We start from the raw sequence: 21,743 nt of genomic DNA, 5'->3' as shown, positions 1-21,743 counted from the left end.
ATTTCTTTCTGAGATTTCCAGCAATGGCTGATTGCTGCTGACACATACACACCCCCACACTCCCACCCAGAACACATTGTGTCAGGGTATTTTGTTACTTCTGCTTCTGAGTTCAGCTGAAGCCAGGAAACACAGAGACATGCAAAAAAGTGAAGCGCAGCAAGCCCCCGAAGGTGGGAAATGTCTGTCTAGCTCTCTTCGGGGGAAAAGCGTTTCGGTCAGCATTCCATACTCATTGCAAGCACAGTGCAGAGAAGATACAGTTGCCCCTTCCTTTGACACCAGTGTCGTCCCTCTGCCAAGAAGTGGCAGGTGTCCTGGGCCTTGCAGGTTGGCTTCCCAGTCCAGAGGAATTGGGACGTGGAGGCTGGCTGCATTCTAGGCATAGCTTGCTTTATTTACACACGTACATCAGTCCTGAAATGAGAGGGTCAAACAGCAGCCGGGTCAATCCCTTCCCCCAGGAAACGCAACCCAATACCAATGCCTGGTTGTTGAAAACCCACCCTGCCTCAAGAGAGGCCTAAACGGAGCCTAAGGCAGAGCGAAAGCTCTCCACCCAGCTCTGCATAGAACCTTGCATCTCCCAAACCTAACAATACACAGCGGGTCTTCCCAAGAGCCTGAGCTTTCTCCTACATTAAGAAAAGGAGCCTGAAGATGACCTGCAACAACGTCACCTGCCGTAACTAGTTATCTTGGGTGCCTGTACACGAACGCAAGAAGCCTGGGAAACAAGCAGGAAGAATTGGAAGTCCTGGCACAATCAAGGAACTATGATGTGATTGGAATAACAGAAACTTGGTGGGGCAGGAGCACTGTCATGGATGGGTATAAATTGTTCAGGAAGGACAGGTACGGGAGGAAAGGTGGAGGAGTTGCACTGTATGTAAGAGAGCAGTATGATTGCTCAGAGTTCCAGTATGAAACTGGAAAAAAGCCTGTTGAGAGTCTTTGGGTTAAGTTTAGAGGCGAGAGCAACAAGAGTGATGTCCTGGTGGGCGTGTGCTATAGACCACCAGACCAGGAGAATGAGGTAGACGAGGCTTTCTTTGGACAACTAACTGAAGTTTCCAGATCACAGCCCCTGGTTCTAATGGGGGACTTCAATCACCCTGACATCTGCTGGGAGAGCAATACAGCAGTGCACAGACAATCCAGGAAGTTTTTGGAGAGTGTTGGGGACAACTTCCTGGTACAAGTGCTGGAGGAACCGACTAGGGGTCATGCTCCTCTTGACCTGCTGCTCACAAACGGAAGAATTGGTAGGGGAAGTAGAAGTGGGTGGCAACCTCGACAGCAGTGACCATGAGATGGTTGAGTTCAGGATCCTGACAAAAGGAAGAAAGGAGAGAAGCAAAATATGGACCCTGGACTTCAGAAAAGCAGACTGACTCCCTTAGGGAACTGATGGGCAGGATCCCCTGGGAGGCTAATATGATGGGGAAAGGAGTCCAGGAGAGCTGGCTGTATTTTAAAGAAGCCTTATTGAGGGCACAGGAACAAACCATCCCGATGTGCAGAAAGAATAGCAAATATGGCAGGCAACCAGTTTAGCTTAACAGTGAAATCTTCAGTGAGCTTAAACTCAGAAAGGAAGCTTACAAGAAGTGGAAATTTGGACAGATGACTAGAGAGGAGTATAAAAATATTGCTCGAGTATGCAGGGGTGTAATCAGGAAGGCCAAGGCACGATTGGAATTGCAGCTAGCAAGGGATGTGAAGGGTAACAAGAAGGGTTTCTACAGGTATGCTAGCAACAAGAAGGTGGTCAGGGAAAGTGTGGGACCCTTACTGAATGGGGGAGGCAACATAGTGCCAGATGATGTGGAAAAAGCTGAAGTACACTCAATGCTTTTTTTGCCTCGGTCTTCACAGACAAGGTCAGCGCCCAGACTGCTGCACTGGGCAACACGGTATGGGGAGGAGGCGAGCAGCCCTCAGTGGTGAAAGAACAGGTTAAGGTCTATTTAGAAAAGTTGGACATGCACAAGTCCATGGGTCTAGATCTAATGCATCCAAGGGTGCTGAGAGAGTTGGCTGATGTGATTGCAGAGCCATTGGCCATTATCTTTGAAAATTCGTGGTGATCAGGGGAGGTCCCGGACGATTGGAAAAAGGCAAATATAGTGCCCATCTTTAAAAAAGGGAAGAAAGAGAACCGGGGGAACTACAGACTGGTCAGCCTCACCTCAGTCCCCAGCAAAATCATGGAGCAGGTCCTCAAGCAATCCATTCTGAAGCACTTGGAGGAGAGGAAGGTGATCAGGAACAGACAACGTGGATTCACCAAGGGCAAGTCATGCCTGACCAACCTGATTGCCTTCTGTGATGAGATAACTGGCTCTGTGGATATGGGGAAAGCAGTGGATATGATATATCTTGACTTTAGCAAAGCTTTTGATACGGTCTCCCACAGTATTCTTGCCAGCAACTTAAAGACGTATGGATTGGATGAATGGATTATAAGGTGGATAGAAAGCTGGCTAGATTGTCGGGCTCAACAGCTAGTGATCAATGGCTCGATGTCTAGTTGGCAGCTGGTATCAAGAGGAGTGCCCCAGGGGTCAGTCCTGGGGCCAGTTTTGTTCAACATCTTTATTAATCATCTGGATGCGGGGATGGATTGCACCCTCAGCAAGTTTGCAGATGACACTAAACTGTGGGGGGTGGAGAGGTCGATACGCTAGAGGGTAGGGATAGGGTCCAGAGGGACCTAGACAAATTGGAGGATTGGGCCAAAAGAAATCTCATGAGGTTCAACAAGGACAAGTGCAGAGTCCTGCACTTAGGAAGGAAGAATCCCATGCACCGTTACAGGCTCGGGACCCGACTGGTTAAGTAGCAGTTCTGCAGAAAAGGACCTGGGGATTACAGTGGACGAGAAGCTGGATATGAGTCAGCAGTGCGCCCTTGTTGCCAAGAAGGCCAACGGCATATTGGGCTGTATTAGTAGGAGCATTGCCAGCAGATCGAGGGAAGTGATTAGTCCCCTCTATTTGGCACTGGTTAGGCCTCACCTGGAGTATTGTGTCCAGTTTTGGTCCTCCCACTACAGAAAGGATGTGGACAAATTGAGAGAATCCAGTGGAGGGCAACGAAATGATTAGGGGGATGGGGCACGTGATTTATGAGGAGAGGCTGAGAGAACTGGGGTTATTTAGTCTGCAGAAGGGAAGAGTGAGGGGGGATTTGATAGCAGCCTTCAACTACCTGAAGGGGGGTTCCAAAGAGGATGGAGCTCGGCTGTTCTCAGAGGTGGCAGATATGACAGAACAAGAAGTAATGGTCTCAAGTTGCAGTGGGGGAGGTTTAGGTTGGATATTAGGAAACACTATTTTACTAGGAGGGTGGTGAAGCACTGGAATGGGTTACCAAGGGAGGTGGTGGAATCTCCTTCCTTAGAGGTTTTTAAGGTCCGGCTTGCCAACGCCCTGGCTGGGATGTTTTAGTTGGTGTTGGTCCTGCTTTGAGCAGGGGGTTGGACTAGATGACCTCCTGAGGTCTCTTCCAACCCTAATTTTCTATTATTCTATTCTATGATAACATACTTCACCCCTCTCCAGCACCCTTGTGGCAGAGTTAAATGTGCCATCTCCTCCACATGGGAGGTATGACAATGAGCTCTCCAGACCTCCCATCTCCATCAAACTGTGTGAAACCCACATGGGGCTTCAAGGAAGTAGTTTTCCCTGCAGCACATTACATGGCCTTATGGTGACATTCTTTCACTATTTTGTTTCCTGCTTCTTAAATCAGTGACCAGAAGGGTTTTTTCCCCCCATCCTCTCTCAACTTAACAATAGAAGCCCTATCACCATCATGTGGCTGAGGAAAATTTCCCATGTTATACCATACAATGGGTCTCTCTATAGTACAAATCTTCAGGTCATTAAACCCAGCTTGACGAGAATGCTTCATAGAGTGTTGGAAAGATAAAGAGTGAACAGATCCCTTTTGGCAACTCCCGGAAATTGACTCAAAGGTGTAGCTAATTGTTTGAATGTTCCCAGTTCATTCTTAACAACGTTCAAGAGACCAAATAACTGAACTCAGCCAAAGTGATTGTCTAAAGACAAAGCAGTACGATATGAGAAGGACACATACACACCCTCCCTTTGGGAAGCAAATTCTCGCAGTGTGTTCACCTTACACAGAAGGTGTGATTCAAAGCGACCCATTTCAACTAGCAGTATATGCAGTATGATTTTACAAGTTTGGAAACTTTTTATACGTCACTAAAATCCAACCCACCAGTTTATACCAGTTCCTTAACTTGTTGCTTTGTACCTTCCTTATCTTAGTTTTGGATACTAGCATTCCCGGTTCTGGGCGGTGATGGTACTTCCCTATACTTTCCCATATCTTGTTTTGAATACTACATTCCAAGTGCTGATGAGCCATAAAAATACTCCCCTGACTATACTTGGTGCAAAGTATTCATACAGCCTTGCTTTGACATAGTTTCCTATTTTCTAATGCCAGAGTTGACTTCAGCTTTGCAAAGTGTTGTGGGATACCTGACATGGATGAACAGAATAGTGGGAAGAGTTGAATACATTCAGTTAACATAAATTCCCAACACCCATAGAATATCAATATTCTATTAATACCATGCACCTAGCTATTAATGTGTTGTGTACTATGCCTGACATTGTATTGGCTAAGTCTGGTTTGGCGTTTGATGCCCATGTGCCAAAGCCCATGCTGGAATGCTGATTTACTTTGTCATCCAACGTACGCCATCTGGTCTCAGATCAGGGCCATCTCTGTGAAGTCAGTTCTATGACCTGCTGTGGCAGCAACAGCAGACTGGCCTTTTCAGGCATTATGACTCGCTGGGACTTTGTTGTCTCCCCTGTGCCTGGGAGCTGGACAAACCCCTTTGGCGAAGCAGTGGAATGTACCTTGGTTTTTCTCAAAACGGAAATCTCTGTGCTGTGGGGGAGGGGAGAAGCCAAAACAGCTGTGCTTCGTGATGCCCCACATGAAACGTCTCTTTAGAATGGAAACAGGAGGCAGCACAACCGCTTGCCAGCCAAAGTCTGAACAAAGGAAGCAATTGTATCTCTAACTTCTAGGGAGTTCATTGCAGTTGGTGGTGGTGGCACATGATCCAGCTAGCAAATAAGCTTGTGCTGGGAAGGCAGGAGAAGTGCATGGTGATGCGTGTTACAGACAAAGGTCAGTGGAGTACTAAGGGCAAAATGTAGGCCTGGCAACTATGGGAAAGCAGTGACCTCATTTGACAGGGATAACACAGGGAAGGGGTGGCTATGAGATAAATACCTCTGCTGGACCACACGGAGATAGAAACCTTCAGGAAACTGCAATGGTTAATGGCAGCGAGCCAGGCAATGCAGGGCCCTGAGGACAGGAAGGGCATTTGGAGAGGAAAGCCTGTGGGAAACGGGGGGCCCTGTTTGCAGTGGAAGTATAGTTATGTCAGGGCACTGCTTGCTCGGCTCTTTCACTGTGTGTAGTGGGGTGGCTGAAGCTGTAAGGCTGCAGGACAGCCTGAGGGTGAGGGGATCAGTTGAAAGGGAATCGAAGGGCTGGGTTAAATTTTCTGACATCCCGGACTAACCTGTCAGGCGCCTAAATCCCTTTGTGGCTCTGGCTCAACCTGCCACATTTGGGGCCCAAACCCTAAATGTAGCTCATCAAAATTCCTGCTCAGCTGCCACCACCCCACCTCGGTACCTACATTTCCCCTGGTAAAATTCCCGAGGTGCCTACGTTTCTTCCAATGGGCATGTGCAAAGCCACTTAAGTCCTGACCCCTAGGGCCAAATTTCTAAATGTATTTCAGCACCAAACTCCCTCGTATTCCCCCACCTGTGAGGCCCACCAGCTTGGGCATTACCCAAAGCAGCCAGTGGGGGTGCCACTGCCCCCATGTCTAACCTTTAACCCAGGATGTGGGTTCAAATCTTCCCCGCTGCCTAACGTGGCTCCAGATCTCCCACCTCCCGAGGTGACTGAATTGAGGTATGGGGTATTCTCAATCTCCTCTCTTGGAGTGTTCCACTTTGTGTAGTCGTTGGAATCAGGGCTCGAACCCAAGTCTCTCACGTCCTGAGGTAGTGCTCCTATATGTTTCCTCTAGCATGACCCCTCACACATCAAAAAAGGGAAATATAATGAGTGAGTAGTTTGATTTCTGTGAACTGTTTCTTTCAGCATACAACTAACTTCATGCTGAGTAAGCTCATTTTCTTGACAAAAACAACAGATGGCAACAAGTTCGCGTGTGCTGGCAGTAGGGGAAAGTGTTCAAGTCTTTAGTCATTACTATATTTTAATCAACAAGAAAATAGCCCTATGAGATTTTAATGGCTTATCACTTCTGGAGAATACAACAACTAGTCAATCTGATGGGTATTTCGCCAAATTTCTGCTGGCTACTGTTGCTTCTCTTCAGGAAGAAATGCAACACTTTTGCCCAGCCACTAATGACCAAGAATGTTGTCTGGAATTCCAGTTTTTGGTAGGGGCCTAATTTGTTGTAACAGCATTAGTCACTTAGGCTACGTCCTCACTACGGGGGGGGGGGGGGTCGATTTAAGATACGCAAATTCAGCTACGTGAATAGCGTAGCTGAATTCGACGTATCGGAGCCGACTTACCCCGCTGTGAGGACGGCGGCAAATCGACCTCCGCGGTTCCCCTGTCGACGGCGCTTACTCCTACCTCCGCTGGTGGAATACAAGTGTCGATTCGGAGATCGAATGTCGCATCCCGACGAGACGCGATAATTCGATCCCCGAGAGATCGATTTCTACCCGCCGATTCAGGCGGGTAGTGTAGACGTAGCCTTAGGCTGATGCAAGAATTCCCCAAGCCTTAAAATTGGCATTGCTCCCACATCAGTTCCATTCAAAGGGTGTCTAGACAAGATATCGACAGCTACAAAGGCCTTGTCAGATATGTGGACTGTCTTCAGGTAAAACGTCATTAATCATGTGCCTGTGAGATGGTAAAGGTGTCCTTCAGTGCACCAAGGCCTTGCTATTTTTTAATGGTCAGAGAAAGGTTTACAAGATTCTAATCCATACACGACTTCACAATTTTTTCACACACCCCAGCACTGCGGCGAGGTGCTCCTTCTCAGTGTGAGCGTAAAGTTCCCAGCCAGACAATGGTCTGGAGCAGCAGACAACTGCCTTCAGCTGACTTTGCAATGATACTGCTTAACCACAGTATTTCACTCTCTAGGCAGATATATACCCAACTGATCCAAATCATATTTAGCAGTGGCTTCAGTTCTCTACTCTGGATTGAGGCACTGCATTATTTAACAGCGTTTACATTCTCTGGAGGTAGTCCAAAGTGCTCACACTCCCACTGCTTTCCCTAAAGACGAGTCCGCACCGAAGTGCTGCTCACAGTTGAATGGGTGTGGGACTGGAATGCTCGTACTTCCATACAAATGTTTGCTACTAAGTGCACAGACTCAGAATTGGGCAAATTATTTGCCGTGAACTTTTTATTCACTTGACATAGCCCTTGTTTTCCGTTTGCGTATTGCCTGTGAACAAGTCCCCTAGTGCTTGTTGCTGAAGATATTTGGCTGAGGAGCTGAGACTAGTTTGCCAAGGACATTAGTTATTTCACTGTGAGCACAGCTTCAGCTGTTGATCAAAACAGCTCAGATTTCACGAGTGATTATCAGACAGATGAGCCACAGGTTGCGTTTCTGTTCCCTGATTTGATTAATATAATTCTTGGGTTCAGCTATTCCCATGGGAAAACTTGCAATTATGAAAGTGCGAAAACAATGGATTTTGAGTGAATACTCCAGAATAGACACTGCAAAATTGATACATTGTGCCCTAGAGTATACAGGGAAAGCAAACTCAGTGTCTTGGTCTGTTCTAGGGCAATTAGTTGTATCTAGACTTCCCACCCTGCTTCTCTTCTGCATAGGTTGGAGGAGAAATGATCTTCCTCAATAGCTTAGGAGTTTTCAAACTAGTTGTAAGAAACATTCTTTAGTGTCTCTAGTTGACTCTGAAGATGAGGGAACCCATCCTGTGTCTTTTTAAAATGTCTTTGGATGCTTATCCTTCCTTTGTTCTTTTTGACACATATACTAATATCTTTGGGGGTTTTCTATTAATGTTAGATTATTATTATTATTTATTATTTATCAATTATTTGTATTACCATAGTGACAAGGACTTCATTGTGCCAGGCACTGTACAAACACAGAACAAAAAGCCAGTTCCTGCCCCAAAGAGTTGACTATAGAAGTATAAACAAGACACCATAAATGGATAAAGACGGATGAGGGAGAACAGGGAAACCATGAGACAATATTGGCCAGCATTACAGACTGTGTGGTCTCAGCACCCCAGTGGCTTTTTGTAGGCGCCCCATCAAAGGAGAGTTTTAAGGGAGGGGATTTGAAAGAGGGTAATGAGGTAGCTTTGCAGAAGTTTACAGGGAGCTCCTTCCAACCGTGAGGGGCAGCGCAAGAGAAAGCACAATGGTGCTTGTTGTATAATTGAATAGGTGGGTGATGGAAGCTGATATAATAGACCAGAGGTGGGAGTTGACCTTTTGATGGTGCATGAGAGATGATAATGGGGTGGGGCATGTAACAGTTATAATGGGGGAACAATCAATGTTTTTAAAAAAATCCCATTTCACCAACTGTCTGGGCTATGCTGGAGGCTTTGGAAGCAGGCTGTTTGCCGTATCACGCCGCTTTGTGGGCCCTGCAGCTACCCAACAGGAAGCAGGCTAGAAAGATACAAGGGGACAGATGCACGTGAGTGATGCTGATGCAGAAGGGAAGGGAAGATCTATCTGAGGATGATGCGTTTGTTACTGTTAAGGGCCCAATGAGAGTGGCTGAGGTGGCCATGGGGTAGGGCTTGCTGGCTGAGAGGAGGGCCTGGCAGTGGCCAAGAAGAGGCGGTATAACAGGCTGATTACTGGCCCTGTAACACCTCTGCAAGGCAGGGTTTCAGATGGGACGCAAGACGTTCAGAATGTCTGTCTGAGCACTGTCGTTAGGATGCGGATGCTGCTGCTGTTGGCAACAGAGAAAGGGCTATAGTGGTTCAGGCTACTTGTCCACATCCTTGGGTGATACCTAGGGGGAGTATGAAAAGACAGTGGACTTATGGCAACTGCTAGCAGGGTCGGGCACCGAGCTCAGTGCAGCATGGGGCAAGCCAGTGACTATTTGGGTGTGAGTGGGGACATGGGTCAGCTTCGGTAGTAGCAGCCAAACGGCATGCAGGGCACAGGCGGCTTTGAGAAATCATCCGCTCCTGTCATCCTCTGGAGCAGCTCCTCTCCCCGCCCCGGGGTAGTGGTGTCAGCTAACGAGAACTTATACAACAACCCAATTTAACAGGCTATGTAGAACCCTGTTGATTTCTTCCCAATTAAAGCCTATGGGCCTTTTCCAGAAGGGATGACGTTATCAGTACGTTGGGCTTTGGAGTTTTAGCTGATAAAACACCTCCAATTAAAAAAAAATAAATCAGTGTTTGTTCAATAAACCTCAGAAATGGTGACTTGTAGCTAAGGGCTTGTCTCCACAGAGCAGTAATGTGGACTACGGGGAGTGTCTGTGGTGTGTAACATGCACTAATATAATTAATTGGTATAGACCCTGCTGGTGCACACTAGAGATTCCCTAGTGTGGTTTAACGTAGTGCTGTTTGAAATAGTGCTGTCATAGTTCAATAGGGAACACTACGGAGATTACTCATTACAGTGCTATCTACTGTAACGTATGTAATAGAGCTTACTCAGTACAGTATATACAAAGAGAAAAATCCTGATTTTTGGACAACTACATAAAACTCACAAGTTGCTTAAACGATACCCTGAAAAATAGAAGCCCTGTCAATGTAATAATGGCACCAATTAAACATGTCACTGCACTTCCCGTTAGCACTCTGTGTGCTCCATGGTATGAAACTAATTTGTGTGTCATCGACCTCATCCCTCTGCTGCACCATTAGGAGTGATGTGCAGAGAAAAACCCCTGTTGTATTCACACAGAAGACTTCTGTCAGCATATGGCATTTTTACTGTGATGCACTTCAGTAACCATTCATTTCCCTGCTCTTTATGGCAGGAACATGCATCTCATGCATACCAGTCAGAGCCACTGACTGCTTCTGTTTGCCACTGCCCTTCCGTAACTATCTTTCTACCTCCCCAAAGGGACAGATGAAGTGCCTGCTGGTGCTTGTCTGAGGGGGATTTTAGTCATAGGTGTAGTTTGACTTCTATATTTGGGGTGGGGCTGCCCCAGTCAGGCCTATGGGGCCATGCGTGGCTGGGGGGGATAATTCCGTGCCTGCCCACAGGGGTACCATTTCACATGGGGGCGGGCATGACTTTCACCGTGATTCCAGGGGCTACTTAGGCAACTGAAAACTCTAGTGTTTTTGCAGATAACTTAGAAATATCTGATGGGAGGATTGTATCTAATTCCAATCTCAAGAAAAGAAAATTAAATAAATATTAGACCCACTCAGGTCTAATACTAACATGTTCTGACATCTTGAGGCAAGTCACTTATGGGGCACTGGTTAGGTTTAAAATTGTAATGTCTATTCTTACTCAGATACGCTTACTGAAGTCAGAAGGGACCATCAGGATCATCTAGTCTGACTGCCTGCACCTTGCAGGCCACAGAACCTCATCCACCCACTCCTGTGATAGACCCCTAACCTCTGGCTGAGTTACTGAAGTCCTCAAATCATAGTTTAAAGACTTCAAGTTACAGAGAATTCACCATTTACACTAGTTTAAAACCCCCACGGTCTCTGCCAATCTGACCCAGGTTGAAATTCCTTCCTGACCCCAAATATGATGATTAGTTAGACCCATCAGGTAGATACCTGGGAAAGAATTCCCTTTAGTAACTCAGGGCCCACTCCTTCTAGCATCCCATCTCCAGCCATTCAAGATTTTTGCTACAGGCAGTCACCAATGGGCCACACACCATTGTAGGCAGTCCTGTCATACTGCCCCCTCCATAAACATATCAAGCTCAGTCTTGAAGCCAGTTAGGTTTTTTGCCCCAACTACTGCCCTTGGGAGGCTGTTCCAGAACTTCACTCCTCCGATGGTTAGAAACCTTTACCTAATTTCAAGCCTAAACTTGTTGATGGCCAGTTTATATATATTCCTTCTGGGACCCACACTGATGCTTAACTTAAATAACTCCGCTCCCTCCCTGGTATTTATCCCTCTGATGTATTTATAGGCAGCAATCGTATCTCCCCTCAGCCGTCTAGTGAGTAGACTAAACAAGCCATGATCTTTGAGTCTCTTCTCAGAAGATAGGTTTTCCATTCCTCAGATCATCCTAGTAGCCTGTCTCTGCACCTGTTCCAGTTTGAATTCATCTTTCTTAAACATGGGAGACCGGAATTGCACACAATACTCCAGATGAGAACTCACTAGTGCCTTGTATAATGGTACTAACACTTCCCTGTCTCTACTGGACATACCTCATCTGATACATCCATTAGCCTTTTTCACGAGCACATCACATTGACGGCTCATAGTCATCCTGTGATCGCCCAATACACCCAGGTCTTTCTCCTCCTCTGTACTTCCAACTGATAAGTCCCCAGTTTACAGCAAAAAATTCTTGTTGTTAGTCCCTAAATGCATGACCTTGCACTTTGCACTGTTAAATATCATCCCATTTCTATTACTCCAGTTTACAAGGTCATCCAGATCTTCTTGTATGCTATTCCGGCCCTCTTTGGTATTGGCAATACCTCCCTACTTTGTGTCATCCGCAAATTTTATTGGTGCGCTCCCACTTTTTGTGCCAAGGTCAGTAATAAAAATGTTAAATAAGGTTGGCCCCAAGACTGAGCCCTGAGGAACCTCCCTCCAGTATGACAGGTTGTAGTCTCCCCTTTAACCAGTTCCTTATCCACCTTTCAGTTCTCATATTAATCCCCATCTTCTCCCATTTAACTAATAATTTCTGTTGTGGCACTGTATCAAATGCCTCACTGACATCCAGGTAGATGAGAGCTACTGCATTTCCTTTGTCTAAAAAAAATCAGTGATCTTCTCAAAGGAAGAGATTAGTAACTTTATTATTTTGGGCTACTTACTTTTGGCAGCTCACAAGGCTTGGAACAGATCATTTAACTTTTAGAAACATCCTAAAGCCCTTTCTTCTCTTAATCGCCACTAATCACTCTGTTTATAAACAAAATTCTGACTCCCTGCCTCAGGGGCGCAAACTGGGAGCAGTCTCTGTTCTCCTCTGCCTGAGGTTTGCAGTTTGGGGGGGGGGGAATGCCCTCCTATTCCCGCCCCCCCAAACTCCACCTATGATTTCAGTCTGCAGTTCCTGTGTTTTGCTGAGCTGGCAGTTGCCACAAGCCCTGGGAGTCACCTGCTGGCACTTTTCCTTATTCTGGTTCCCTGCTAAGGTGAAAACTGACCAGTGGGTGGCAGTGTCTGACTGAGATAGAAAAGCCATACAGAGATTCAGTTTTAATCCATCAGTTCTCAAATGGAAAGGATGCCCCTATTTTTATAATGCACAGATTGGCTAACGTGCTTCATGCTATCAATTCACTAACGAAGAGACAGTGGAAAGTGGAGTGGGAGTTAAGCGATGGATCAGATTAGGATCATGGGTGGAAATACTATATGGCCCTGTCCCTCCCCCAATGCTAATCAATGTCCCAGGGTAGGTGACTATTAACTCTTAAGCTATTGCCGGTTTCGGCCAAAATATCAGCAGTGAAATACCGGCATTTTACATTTCCATTATTAGGCTTGGCGCCTACATAAATTAGATGAACAAGGCTTTTTGTACTATACCCTCAGGCCTTTAACAGAGCAATGCTGCCCAGAAAAGTCAGGTCAAGAAAGAAAAACCTCATAGAATTGGATTAGTGTAATACAGGCTTGTACATCAGTTTCAGCAAATTAGCTTTTTCAGGCTCTTGTGTCTTATCCAAAATATAGCAGAAAGCTTAGAACGGGGTGGGCAAACTTTTTGGGCTGAGGGCCACATCTGGGTGGGGAAATTGCAAGTAGGGCCATGAATGTAGAGCTAGGGCAGGGGGTTGGGAGGGGCTGCAGCGTGCGGCAGGGGGCTCGTTGCTTACCTGGAGTGGCTCTGGGGTGGCAGTGATACGCAGCGAAGCTAAGACAGGCTCCCTGCCTGCCCTGGCCCCACACCGCTCCCCTCCCGGAAGCGGCCGCTACCACGCCCCTGTGGCCCTTGGGGGAGGAGGGTGCAGAGAGCTCCACGCGCTGCCCTCGCCTCCGGGTACCTCCCCCGAAGCTCCCATTGGCTGCGGTTCCCCGTTCCCAGCCAATGGGAGTGCGGGGCAAGGGCTGCGCGCGGAGCCCTCTGCCCCACCAGGGGCCACAGGGACATGGTGCCGGCCGCTTCCGGGAGCGGCGCGGGACTGGCGATCCCGTGGTCCGGATCTCCCCCCTCCCCCCCAGTGAGCCGCATCCCTGCTCCTCCCCCGCCCCCTCCCCCCAGTGTGCCGCATCCCCGCTCCTCCCCCGCCACCTAACAGCTGTTTGGCGGCACTTAGGACTTTCCGGGTGGGGGAGGAGGCAGAGAAAAGGCAGGTCAGGGGCGGGGACTGGTTATTTATTATTTGTACTGGAATAGCACCCCCAGCCATGGACCAGGACATCATTGTGCTAGGCACTGTACGAATTGCAGATGGCTTTGCCAAAACTCCAGAGAGTCATCAGCACTAGATTAAAAGGAGGACGCAATTATTGTAAACTGTGAGCTTTAATTGAATTGCACTTGCTTCATAGCACACACACGAAGAGTACATTATAAAAAGTTAAAAGATTACAATCTGTTCAAAGAATACTTTGCACTGAAAGTGCTTCACATTTATTCCAACAAGCGTGGAAAGGGCCCTTTAAGATATACTGTGATTTAAAATTTACTGGCAAAGAACAAGGTAGGGATTAATATTTGGGAAGTTTTGAATATGCATCACGGAAAAAGGACACTGAGGAATCAAATGCAGGATCATTACATAATAGCTCACTCTACAAATTCTTCTTATAGCAGATGCCATAATACTTGGTAAACATTAGTCCATTTATTCCAAGAAACCAAAGTGGTATTGTTGTAGTTGGTTTGATTTGATATTACTCTTCCATGACTCATGATGCATGAGGTAGCACATTGAAACACTGAACAAGAAATCTGACTAATGTAAAAATAGGTCGAGCTTTTCTGAAAGATGTGAGAGGGGAGCAGTAGCTAACAAAAGTTGCTGCTTGTTTAGAAAGAATAATTCTGTGGGCTGAGCAAGACAAAGATAAGAAGCAGCAAAAGCAAAATTAGGAAACAATCAGGTTTGTGCCCTCCATCCTTTTTCCTTCTCAAGTTGTTTACGCTTCTATTCATTTTGTGAGGAAGGTGTTTGTTCCTTTCTGTAAGGGGAAAATAAGAAAAGTAAATGCAGAGAAAGTGGGTGTGCTGTTACAGCTGTACTTCTTGACCTTGTGAAAAAATCACTGAATCTCTGTGCCTTGTTTTCCCATCTGTAAGATGGGGGATAAAGATGGTCGCAAACTTTATTTAGGACCCGTCTTAATTATGTGAAAAAACAAACCAAGCAATTGTGATAATTATCATGCACACAGAGCTTTTCATCCATGGCCATCCATTGATTTTATATAAGCAAGAAATGGGACAGGACTGATGTTTGAGCTAGATGATTGTACAGAGGGTTAGGAAAAAAGAGCAACATCTCTCATTTGAAAATAGACACGCAGCATGTAAAACTTTCCTGACTGGACTTTGTTCAGCTTTATCACTAACGATCAACTTTGTCCTAAAATGGCCTAATTGATTAGATAACATTGTCTCAGCGGACTTAGCCTGTCAATTTTCGCCATTAAATGAGAGTTTACGTTATTGGTGTAATGCTTTGTATTTTATTACTCAAGAGTCAGGAATTGAGAATTATTCTCACAATATCCTTTATCTTAACCATGTTGTACATCTTCTAGATTTTATATTGAACAAAAATTTTAAAGATCCTAAAGTAAATGCTCAAAAATCAGGAAGGGAAATATCCCTGTTAAATGTTAGATCATGAAGGGTTAGGTTTTCAAAAGCCTTCAGCATTGGCTTAAATCTGCTCCCACTGGAAAAAAGTTCATAAGTCAGTTTTTTAAAAGGAAAAATTTACAGCTCTTAGCTTTGAGCTTAAAACCTAACTGGTTGCAAAGCCAATCAAGTATTAGTACGTAGTTTACAAGCGGTTGTTCTGACTGCCCCAAAGTTACCATTTAATTTATTTTTCTAATAATAAAAGAATGAGTCTAGTCCTCAGCACAGACGGATGGTCTTGTGGTTAGAGCACTCAGCTGGGACTTGAGATCCTGGTTCTACAGTATACTTGCTTATGCAATTTGACAAAGGTCACACAATGAGATGAAAGGCTTTCATGAGTCAGTGTTCTAACCTGTTTACAGCTGTGAAACTAGTACTTCCTTACTTTACAGGGATGTAGTAAAGTTAAATTAATTTGATGTTCCTGAGCACTCAGATATCACACTGTTAAGGACATGGAAATATCCAGAGAGAATAGCCAAACAGAAAGCTTGATTTGTGGAGTTGATCAAATAAGTTTCTTGAAGTTTAAGTGGGGATATTATTTTTGCTTTTCTATTAATTAAAAAGGACCAGATGAATCTTGCTCAACCTTTCCAGGATAATTTCTTTCCTGGCTGAGACCAAGCAGTGGACTGCAGGCAGGAAGGGGCATATTTCAGAGAAGTGTGAGCTTGATAAAACAGAGGGTTAGAATAAAAATTCAAATATAACCGTAACTACAGCTTGTGCACTCAGACTGCTGTATAACAAAGCATTAACTTGAAGCCTAACTGTATCAAGCTGCCTCATTTAAGATCAGGTCTCTTTAGTCTGAACTGCTACAACTCAGGGGGCAGTTCTGCAAACTTTAATTGCATGAGTAGTTCTTACTCATGCACATAGTACCATTGATGTCAGACTACTCATGAAGAACGGTTGCAGGACTGGATCCAATTACAGGCAAATAATTTAAATGAGACTTACTGGTTACGGATCTTAGTCAGCAATTTCTGCATCCAGGGGGCCTTGGGATTCACACACAATTTCTGCCCTGTTTTTAGTTTGAGTCTGAAAAACAAGCGGAGTTTAAGTTTTCATTAAATACTGTTCTTTCTTCAGATAATTTATTAGCAGCAATAGCCATCCCTCAAACAGGCAACTTATGGAGCAGTACTGAGAATGTAGAGGAATGGGCAAATAGAAGTAATTTCTGCATGACATGAGGACGAGTACACGTTTTCAATTATTCAAAGCAAAACAAAATTTCAGATTTAATTCGTACCACATGTGATCAGTAGACACCTCTTTTAAAGCCCCCACTCTGCAAAGTCAATGAGACAACTTGCAGTTACACATAACTGGGCAATCAAGATCATTTGTGTGATTGAAGGAGGGAGATCGCTGGACTGATGCAAGTTCTAGCACATGTATTTCTACAAATCAAATAAATCCCACTCCTTTGAAATAACTAGCGATGAGCATATTTTAAACGTGTTAAATGCTTTGGTCACACATGAGCAGCACACAGAAGCTTATGCTCCAATACGTCTGTTAGTCTGTAAGGTGCCACAGGACTCTTTGTCGCTTTTTACAGATCCAGACTAACACGGCTACCCCTCTGAAAGCTGTAGGTGTTTCTCTAGAAAACAGAAGGGACCAAACTGAAATACTTTCTCTAGTTCTCAGTCTCAAACTTTGTCTCAGATAAAATGGGACCTGGGTTCCTGTTATTAGTCTGACAAAACCAACACCTGATCGAGAAGTTTTTTCCAAACCAAATCCTACTCACTCATTTCCATCTCCACTCTAAAGTGTATCCCTAATTCTATGGTCTCAGAACTGGGCTAGAAATCCAGTGACCTCAAGCTGTTTGGGAAGATTTCCAGTACTTCCTGGATCCATACAGGTTGAGAATAGCACAAGAGTAATTCCTTGTGGTATTTTGGTTCTTCCACTTCCGGTCTGGTCCAAAGAACAGGAAGTGCAGAAGCACATGAAGTTAAAAACAACAAAATTAAAAAATTTCAGCATTTAACACGTGTTTGATTTGAATCTGTTCTTACTACACTGGAACCAGTTCGCACAGCTGGGAAAAAAAAAAAAAAAAAAAAAGGATGGTTCAAGGCTGTAGTTAAGCCAACAAGATTTTATACTTGATTTTCCTCTGAGTGCTAAGTCAATCCTGTGACTTTGGGCATTAAAACCTACTCTTTGTACATTATTTATATAAATACAAAAAGTGACCCAGTATCTAGCTCTGTTGTTATATGGAAGCTGAAATGTAAAGGTAGACACTGCGTCAGTGTATCTACTTTAGTTATGAAGAGGGCACCAATTACACTTACAATTAGAGGCTTGGTGCACCGAGGCTAGTTAAAAGCAATTTATGCCACTTACATAATTTCTGTGGTTCGGCAGGCACCCCCAAAAGGAATGATCTCAATACTTTCATATCTCCTGGGCGATATAAAGTCTGAAGTCTGCTTTGTGCATCTGCAGCTCTTATAGGAACCGGGGATTTCTAGGATAGCTGTGGAGCAAAAATTCATCAAATTAGGTATAATTCAGGGATAGCAATAGAGTAAGTATCTTACACTTAGCTAGTGAGACAGAGAAATCCTTGCTTTCTAGTACGTTATTAATGGAGTTTTAGCCACAACTAACGGAAATAATTATTATACCTTGTATTTCTAAAGCCCCTTCCATTGAAGGATCTCAATGCACTGTACTGACTAATGCATTAGTCCTTGCAGTACTCCTGTAAGGTAGGTGGTATCATCCCTATTGTACCCATGGGGAATTGAGACACAGAGGGTCAGCATCTGTTGCGTTTACTCCACATGTAGCCTTATTAAAACAAATGAGGTAATTGGAGGAGTAAGATACTATGCAGCATGAGTAAGGGCCAGATTTTTAAAGGTATTTAACGATAATATTGATTTCAATGGGAGTTTGGTGCTTTTGAAAAATCCACAAGCTGCCTTTCTGCATCTTTAGGTGCATCTTTTAATTAGCGTTACAGTAGTGCCTAGAGGTCTTAACAGAGAGCAGGTTCCCATTGTGCTAGGCGCTGTACCCACACATAAGAGAGTCTCTTCTCCCTCTCTTGTCGTTTATGTGGACTGTAAGTTTTTTGAGGCAGAGAAGCACAGGGAGGTGAAGTGACTTGCCCAAAGTCACACAATAGGTATCAGAGCTGGGAACAGGACCCAGGTCTCCAGACTCCTAGAGCAGTGCCCGGTCCTCTGGACCACACATTGCAAATCTGATGAGAGAAAACCATTTTTAATGATTACCTTACTCTCTCAAGAAGAGTGAGCGTAACCCCTCCTGCCCCATCAAGAAATGAAAGTACTTACCTGTGTAAACAGAGTGACAGATCACCAGCAGAGAGACCAGCAGAATAGCAGGGTGGGATTTCATTCTGGCTAGAGTTGTCAGTTGACCTCTCAACAGCAAGTTCAATCTCAGTTTGTCTGAGGCTCTTGGTGGAGAAAAGGTTCCTATTTATTTGGGAGGTTCACACTGTGGCAAGATCAGCAGGATTCTATTTTTAGAAAGCAAAGCCGAGAAATGGCATCATCGCTCTTCACGGGCTGCTACCCAGACATTCCCCTGAGACAAATTGCTGAATTTGCAATATTGTTGTTACAAATCAGCAGAAGGAATTAATATGTATTTTGCTGATTTTAGAATCAGCTAAACAGTAGAGGAAAACATTGCATAATGGAAGAAAACCCAAATTACTTTCCTTACATAAGATATTGAGATAGTCTTTGTAATGTTTCACCCCCCGCATTTACACCAAATAATTGTATTGGTTTTATGTAATAGTGCCTTCACATGCGTAAGTATTTTATAACCCTACAATAAATATCTTGTCTTCTTTTCTGTATTTTACAGTACCAAGCAAAATGCTGACAGACATCTCCTGTCCTGAAGAGCTTATAATCAGACTCAGACATTACAATTTGCACTATGTAGAATCAGTGAAACACACATTCAGTAGATTAATAAATGGCTAACTGGCCTATCCCACAGGTTGTGGGGAATCATCATTGACTGCTTGTGTTTCTAGCAGGATTCTGCTAGATACTGCTGATAAAACTTGGGGATGGCAGACTGGTGGCATAATATATAACAATGAGGGTGATCATATAAAGTGATCTGGCTTGCTTAGTGACTTGGGCCCATTCAAACAAAGTGCATATAAATATAGCCAAATGTAAAAGTTATGCATCTAGGAACAATGAGGGCAGGGCATACCTACAGAACGGGAGACTGTACGTTAGAACATGGTGACTCCAAAAAGGTCCTAGGGGTCAACGTGGACAAGCAACTCAACGTGAGCTCCCCGTGTAATGCTGTAGCAGGAAGCTGATGTGATCCATGGATGTCGAATCAGGGGACTGGTGAGTGGGAAGGTGATTTCACCTCTGTACGCGGCACTAGTGACAGACATTGGAATGACGCAGCCGGTTCGGGTGCCATGTTTTAGAAAGAGGTTGGAAAAAAAAAAAAAAATCAGAGGGTGCAGAAACGAGCCACAAAAATCATTGGAGGGTGGGAGAAAACACCTTGCAAAGAGATTTAAAGAGCTCCCTCTGTTTATCTGGTACACTGTATGAATTGAGAGGTGACTTGGTAGGTCCCTTCATGAGGAGAGAATACTGGGTAATAAAGAGCTTGAGAATCTCGTGGAGAAATGTAACCACCACCAATGGCTGGGAGCTCAAGCCAGACACATTCAAATGAGAAATAAGGCAAAAAAAGTAACAGTGAGGATGATGAACCATTGGAACATACTGCCAAGGGAAGTGGTGGATTCTCCACCTCCTGATGTCTTCAAGTTCAGACTGGATGCCTTCCTGGAAGGAATGCTTTAGCCACATAAGTTATTGACTCTGTACGGGGATAATTGGGTGAAACTTAATGGCCTGTGGGGTTCAGAAGGTCAGACTAGATCTAATGGTCTCTTCTAGTCCTAAAATCTGTTAAGTAACCTCTGGAATGTGACTAACATTAATATTCAGTTGTATGAGTCTCCTATTTGGTATCCTTCTCAAAGCCCCACATCCTGGAGTCATGTGGTGATGGGCAGGACTCAGCAGCCAAGGTGTCCCTCCTAGTTCACCTTATATTCCTAAAATCTCATCCTTCAGGGCTTCAGACAGTCATCTATAAGGGTCAGGAAGGACACTCCTTCTCCTCTGCCCCCAATCCAATGTATTCATGGGTTTGTCCTCTGATGCATCAAAGATAGCTACAGCTGGAGGTGGGGCTATGTATAGGGTGGGCTAGTGCTGTGAGGTGGTAACTGATAATTCATTCTGCTGGCTTGGTAGGCCTTGCTCACATGCTCAGGGTCTAACTGATCACCGCATTTGGGATCAGGAAGGAATCTTTCCCCAGCTCAGATTTGCAGGGGCCTTGGGGATTTTTTTGCCTTCCACTGCTGCGTGGGGCATGGGTCACTTGTTAGAATCGTCTGGGTATCCCACTAAATCAGTTTCCTGCTACTGCCAGAGCCTGGGGCATTGAGAGAAACTGCGTGGCATGTCCAGTGTCACTCAGGCACAGCAGGGATTAGAACCTCCATCTCCCTTAACCACTGGACCATCTTTTCTCAACTTACTTTTGTTTAAAAAGTTTCTAGCCCCTCATGATTTCGTGTGGAGAAAAGTTTGAAAAAGTGAACCCTAAACTCTCACACCAGACGGCCAATAAAAAAACCACAAATATGTTGTAGAATGTTAATTTTAAGCCAGGTTCATGATCTGGTTGGGGAGGTGGGGGGCAACTCATGCTACTTCAATGTTCAGGACCGGAAGCACTGCAACAGCCTGACCAAAAGACCCTAAGCCAGCAGGGTGCCAGGAAAAATGGCGGACTTGGCAGGACGGGGTCAAGCACTCGAACTCCAGACTCCTCATAGCAGCCAATTTGTGCCAACTGATGGGGGGCTCAATCTAGCTCCCTCTCTAGAGGTATGCAAACCACAAGCTATCAACTCATTTCAGAGCCTGCTAGGGCTTACGTACTCCAGGAATCTAACTTCCCTGGAACTTCTTATAGGAGGCAGACCCAGATGCTAATGACTTTTGGATACTAATGAAATAGGCTGGTTTTTGAACAGAAGTCTGTGGATTAAGGGTAAAATGATGAGAAAGGAAAACATTCATTGGAAAATGTATTACAAAGTATGCCGATTTTACACACACGGACATATTATATACGGACCTACACAACTTGTACCCCTCCTAATTCCAAGGATGCATCATTGTGTGTTTTAGTGGTGCCGCAGTGTTCATTTCACACCCTACTTTGTGAGTATGGACCTGCTAATACAACACCATGACCATCAACTAGAAAAATATCAAGGTTTCCAGGAAAGGAGCCACAACTCTGCAGTTTTCTGAGGACACTGATTATAATACTTCTTACCATTGTAACTGCATCCTTTGCTGGCCAAGTGAAGCCTTTAAAATGGTGTGTTGAGAAAGCACAAATGCCTTGCCAGCTGCGTCCAATTTTGAGTGTGTCCTGCTGAATCCCTCAGTGTTTCCCTTGAACCTTTTAAATTTGCAATAAGACTAAATAAGGGATGATCTCTCCACTGCAGGAGTATACATGATTAACT

General features: G+C 44.8%; 1 protein-coding gene across 1 annotated transcript; it reads right to left on the bottom strand.

Moving 5' to 3' along the window:
• Positions 1-14,399: 14,399 nt before the first annotated feature.
• On the bottom strand, positions 14,400-18,526 carry LOC135878850 (C-X-C motif chemokine 13-like). The gene is made up of 4 exons (XM_065404558.1): positions 18,463-18,526; positions 17,501-17,633; positions 16,088-16,171; positions 14,400-14,433 (listed from the first exon to the last, which is right to left on the bottom strand). Exons 1-4 carry the CDS (start codon positions 18,524-18,526, stop codon positions 14,400-14,402), a joined length of 315 nt encoding a protein of 104 aa, XP_065260630.1.
• Positions 18,527-21,743: the final 3,217 nt, after the last annotated feature.

Source organism: Emys orbicularis, chromosome 5, assembly GCF_028017835.1.
Source record: "Emys orbicularis isolate rEmyOrb1 chromosome 5, rEmyOrb1.hap1, whole genome shotgun sequence".
NCBI classification, from domain to species: domain Eukaryota; kingdom Metazoa; phylum Chordata; order Testudines; family Emydidae; genus Emys; species Emys orbicularis.
This window is presented reverse-complemented; position numbering and strand designations above follow the sequence as displayed.

Excerpts from the sequence above, each read along its gene's own strand:
- LOC135878850 (XM_065404558.1), bottom strand. The coding sequence starts at position 18,526 with ATGAAATCCCACCCTGCTATTCTGCTGGTCTCTCTGCTGGTGATCTGT. Across the intron at positions 16,172-17,500 it reads TGCCGAACCACAGAAATTAT|ACTCAAACTAAAAACAGGGC; the intron begins GTAAGTGGCATA and ends CTTGTTTTTCAG. Across the intron at positions 14,434-16,087 it reads CTGACTAAGATCCGTAACCA|AAAGGAACAAACACCTTCCT; the intron begins GTAAGTCTCATT and ends TTCCCCTTACAG.